The following is a 5,081-nucleotide window of genomic DNA, read 5'->3' on the forward strand; positions in this document are numbered from 1 at the left end:
CTGCTGTGGCAGTACTTGATCGAGCAGTACTGACTAAACATATCGAAGTTTATTAAAATCTCGACAGAAAATACAAAAACAACCTCCAACACACTAACTCAAATACAGCGGGATAGGAGGCGATCCTGCAAATATGGCGGATTACTCATAATGCCACACGTCGTGACGTCAACTCCACATTCCCTATTGCTGCAATGATGTACATTGCCTAGGTAGCTAGTTTCTCCAACTATGTATCGTAGTATGGTTGTTAATCAGTAAGCGACGTGGTTGTTTCGAAAATGCATCCCAGATAAATATCCCAGGAGTTTAATTGTCTTTATGCTATACTCTGATTAAAAAATACTTCCTTGATTGTTTTCAGCAATGTGTTTAAAATGCTGGATATAGAATGCACTGCATGTTGCATGCTTATTTTGTAATAACAAGGAACTATGTTTCTAACCACAGAAGCTTGGATGCAGTTTGTGAATCTCTGCTGGAATGTTGGATCCAGAAAACACCCAAATCGTTAAACGCTTAGCGACGGAACTTGCGACCATAGTTGGCTAATGATGCCTTTGGAAAAACGTGCCCCTTTAAGGCAAGCACTGTTACATCCCATCTCAGTCTGCAGTATTCAATTTCAGGAAGTTTGAACCCAATAAATACTCAACACAGGGCTTTAGTGACACCTGAAGAGTACCTCACCTGTGACACCTGAAGACTCACTGTAGGTAAGTATTGCACATTTTATATAAGCCATTGTATTTTGGATTAGGTGTGTGTACAGTCATTGATTGTCTATTCCTGCCTCAGGATAGAAGAATTTAATCTCATAATTGGAGAACTCTTAATAGAGTTCATGCCTCTCATTTACATTGAACAAGAATCACTATTGCTTTAATTTAACGTGAATACTTCAAGTGAAAGATGTTTTAAGATTTAACACTGCAAACTTTACATTCATTTATTAAATTATTAAATAGAGAGTCTCTTTGGGGGATTAAGGGGGTTAGGTTTTGCGAAATGTCTATATTTAGGATCTTAAAAAAAACAAATCCAAGTTTTTGCTAAACAAATTAAGTAAAATAATTTTAACATATTTTCAATTGACGTGCATAACCATTTTTTTGTGTGTTAATATGACATTTTCTTTTTTATGTGGTACAGAAAAAGCAAAACTCAAAGATGCCTGGAAACCTTCTGAAAAATTCACATGGAGACGGTAAGTAAACTAACATGAACATATATATATCTGTGTGTAAGGGAAAATGTATGATTAGATAAGAAGATTAAGATTTCAGATGCAAAATCTGTTAACACCACCTCATCATCAATGAGAACCAATGAGTCGTTTTTTAGCAAAGTCCTCTAAGTCAGTCACTTTTCGGTGTGTGCACCCGTTGTGTAGGGTGAATCCCTTCACAACTCCGCAGAGAAAATGCACGACTCTCAAATGTAGAATTTGTATTAAATGAAAAATGATGCAATATACCTGCTCAGGGCTTGACAGACACTTGATTTACGAACGCACACACTTCAGGCAAGAGGAAATGTGTGCAGATTCTCTGGGTGAGAGCGAGAGAAAATCATAGAGTTCAGCACATTTTTTGAGAGTGCATGACCAGGCAACGCAAAGGAAACCCTCGAGGGCAGAGGTTCGCGCATCATTTTAATGTGCTTTTGCGATATAATGCCCTCTCGACATTAACTTAATGATGCATATCAGGGCCACTGCCCCAATGACAGCTTTGGTACATTCTTTTCACGGTGTAGTTGCCTTTTTTATTTATAAGGTCCTGTAGGTGATGACAAATTAATTTTTAAAACTAAAAATATTGTTTTAGTCTCTCAACTAATTTAATACTGTGCATTATTAAACAAGAGTCGTGTTAAGATGGTTTTAGATCAAGTATAGCATATAGACAATGTAGCCTTTATCATTTTATGGCCAATCACATGTAGCCATCTTAGTATATAAACAACTTTCATCTAATGTGTTTTTAAGATGTTTTTTGTAACTGGGAGTTGACGCAAAACGGTGGAGACCAATGGCATATTGAACTGACGCCAGATGATGCAGTGGCTGCATACTTCTGCACCTCATTTCAGTAAGAGACAATTATTAATAATAATGTGTGAATGTGAGTTTATGATCATACTCTGGGTGTCAATGTTAATTTCTGTACAATTGTCCAGGCCGTGTCTAAAAAAACAAGTGATTGATCTGGTGAAAAGCGGTTATGATGCTGCATATTTAGATTCTGCGCCTGAAGTGACTGTGAAGGACTGGTGAGTCTTTAGCATCTTCTTCACTATTGTCTTCATTTAATGTATAGCAGCTCATTTCTTTGCATGTCTGTGTGTAGGTACGCTACTCGAGATGACTGTGGAGGCGTTTATAGGCTTACTGTGTCACTGCTCAATGCAAGTCGTGCTGTCATTGCTACATTTAAGCCGCCTGATGTGACTGTGCCCCAGGGTACCCCTTGGAAACAGGTAAAATGTGGACCGGTGAATTGTTTGGGTGACTGTTTCTATAATATTAGCAGCTAACTTGACGAATCACATGAATAGCTTCATGATTATCAAACCTATCCACAAGTTTCACATTTAATAGGAGGCTATTTCGGACACAGCCGAAGCTTCAGTTTCTTCAGCTCAACTTATTTACCTTTTTTATCACACGTAATACTTCATAGATCGTATTGTACAGACATATATTTGTGTGTGTGATGTATTGCCACACTTGAATCAGTAAAAAAAATTAAATTAAATTAAATTAAATTAAATTAAATTAAATTAAATTAAATTAAATTAAATTAAATTAAATTAAATTAAATTAAATTAAATTAAATTAAATTAAATTAAATTAAATTAAATTAAATTAAATTAAATTAAATTAAATTTATTGACCACACGCACATCGTACTCTAAGCTTTATTTGTACAAATAACATAACATTAAAATCCATCTAAATTTCATCATCTAGTTTGTCCGATGGACCTTCTTCCAGAAGTGTCTGCTATAGGTTTATGTTTTATTAACCGACAGATGCCGCTGTTTTCAACATTTTTAAATCTTAGTTGGATACAGTCAGGAGTGTCAGTGCTTGATTTATTTATCACTAGTCCTACATGTTGTGCCCGAGTGCAATGATGGGAAAACACGTAGCCACTTTGCTAATTAGCATGCAAAATACCACTGGTATACTTCTGCTGCCTCACCAGAAGTTATTTTTCAGTAGCGCCCCCAAACTTGTGGATAGTTTTAAGTTCATGGACACTGAATATAACCGCACTTTTATGTCTTCTTTCATAGGTGACACACACGTTTACAGGTTATGGTCCTGGTCTACGCTTCATCTCTTTTGAACATGGTGGTCAAGACGATAAAAGTTGGAAAGGCTGGTATGGAGTCAGAGTCACTGGAAGTTCTGTCACCATACCCCCAAAACCCTAATATGTGATTCAATAATGTTACTGATTGGTCAGCACTTTGCTTTTAACCATACTATAACTACAAATAATATTAAAGTAACATTACAGAAACTACACGGCTAAAGCCTTTGCTTACTTTTTTAGATTTAAATGCACATTCTGAATACAAATACATAAACTTATCTCTGAATGAAAATGTAAACGTGTGAGGGATTACTTTCTACTGTCATTATAAAGCTTAATAAAGTCTCCCTGTGGTGAAAATCAAGTTTTTGTTGTTTTTTATGTCTGTGTGATGTTTTCAATGTGCTATAAGACAAATCATGTGCAAGACAAATCTGTCTGAAATGTTTGTCTCACGGTGAATGTGTGATACCTGAGACCCTTGTTTTCATCTGCCTTGAAGTATTTTAAAGAACAGATTTCACAATGTGCTGTAATAATGCAGAATAGGACCGTCTGCAAAGTACAAAACAACAAAAAAAAAACATTTTGCTTATGCAGAATAATAAAGCATTGTCTGGAACTATGTTCACGTAATGTAAAAGCTATAGCGACAGATTCAGATCTGCCCATATGGGTCTCTATTAGGGCTCACTGCAATTCCTTTTTCACCACAGATTTGGAAAATGTGGGGCGCTGTTGAGCTCAGGAGGGCAGAGAAAATATTTGTTAAATAATATTAGAAACATTTATTAGTTAATAGTTAGTTAGATTTGATTAAGTTTATATAGTTTCATTTTTCAAGTGGATTAATATTTTGGTGGGGCACTGCCCAACTTGCCCATACAAGCGAGCCATGTCTGTTCAAATGCTTCACTCAATATAAAATACAAAATATATCTCAAATCTAACGAAACTGTTTGCATACATTTTTTTGAGTTAAGACAACTTCTTAATTTAAAGTTGAAGTTGAATAATCATAAAAATTCAGTTCATGATTTATAAAGTTTATTTTTTTGTCTAAAAACTAGACTTATTTTCCTAGTTCATTTTGCTCATCAAGAAAATACATCTTAATTTAAGAATTAGATATTTTTACTGAAAACGACAAAAATACTAAATACTACATTTTTTGCAGTGTAAGAAAATGTTGGTGCTATTTTGTCACTTATTGGGAGCAGTATGCTAGCTGGAGCCATTTAATTCCAGTCTTTGTGCTAAGCTAGGCTAGCGGTGGGTGCGTCAGTCAGAGTTACGGCACGCACAAAGATGAAAAAAGTATGTTGACTTATCTAACTCTGGGGGATATGGAGAATAAGCTCAAGTCGCAAAAGTTGGCGTGTTCCTTTAACTATGTATCGTACTATAGTTGTTAATCGGTAAGCTACCTGGTTGTTTGGGAAATGCCTCCCAGATAAATATCCCAGGAGTTTAATTGACTTGATGCAATTCACTGATTAAAAAGTGTTACCTTAATTGTTTTGAGCAGTGTATTTAAAATGATGGATATAAAGTTATGTTAAAAAAATAGCAGTATACTAATAAAAGTGAAAAAAGTGCAGAAATGTTACAGTATAAACAGATTTTATTACATGTATTTCAAATGTATTGAAAATATTACACATTTAATTTCCAAATCAAAGCATTCACAAAATATACAAATCTGTCTGAAAATCTGAAAAAAATAGCACTCTTAACATTTTTCTCTTTAGACAC

At 34.9% G+C, this 5,081-nt stretch overlaps 1 protein-coding gene across 1 annotated transcript; it reads left to right on the plus strand.

Moving 5' to 3' along the window:
- The first annotated feature begins 613 nt into the window (after positions 1–613).
- LOC135740685 (F-box only protein 2-like) lies at positions 614–3,690 on the plus strand. The gene is made up of 6 exons (XM_065259164.1): positions 614–716; positions 1,153–1,207; positions 1,991–2,093; positions 2,182–2,274; positions 2,352–2,481; positions 3,304–3,690. Exons 2-6 carry the CDS (start codon positions 1,171–1,173, stop codon positions 3,442–3,444), a joined length of 504 nt encoding a protein of 167 aa, XP_065115236.1. The 5' UTR covers positions 614–716; positions 1,153–1,170; the 3' UTR covers positions 3,445–3,690.
- The last annotated feature ends 1,391 nt before the right edge of the window (positions 3,691–5,081 follow it).

The sequence above is a fragment of the Paramisgurnus dabryanus genome, chromosome 14, assembly GCF_030506205.2.
Source record: "Paramisgurnus dabryanus chromosome 14, PD_genome_1.1, whole genome shotgun sequence".
NCBI lineage: Eukaryota > Metazoa > Chordata > Actinopteri > Cypriniformes > Cobitidae > Paramisgurnus > Paramisgurnus dabryanus.

What these genes read in the sequence shown, in the direction of transcription:
- LOC135740685 (XM_065259164.1), top strand. Translation starts at nt 1,171, where the DNA reads ATGCCTGGAAACCTTCTGAAAAATTCACATGGAGACG. An exon ending in TACTTCTGCACCTCATTTCA is followed by an intron (nt 2,094 to 2,181) that starts GTAAGAGACAAT and finishes ACAATTGTCCAG; the next exon opens with GCCGTGTCTAAAAAAACAAG. An exon ending in GAAGTGACTGTGAAGGACTG is followed by an intron (nt 2,275 to 2,351) that starts GTGAGTCTTTAG and finishes GTCTGTGTGTAG; the next exon opens with GTACGCTACTCGAGATGACT.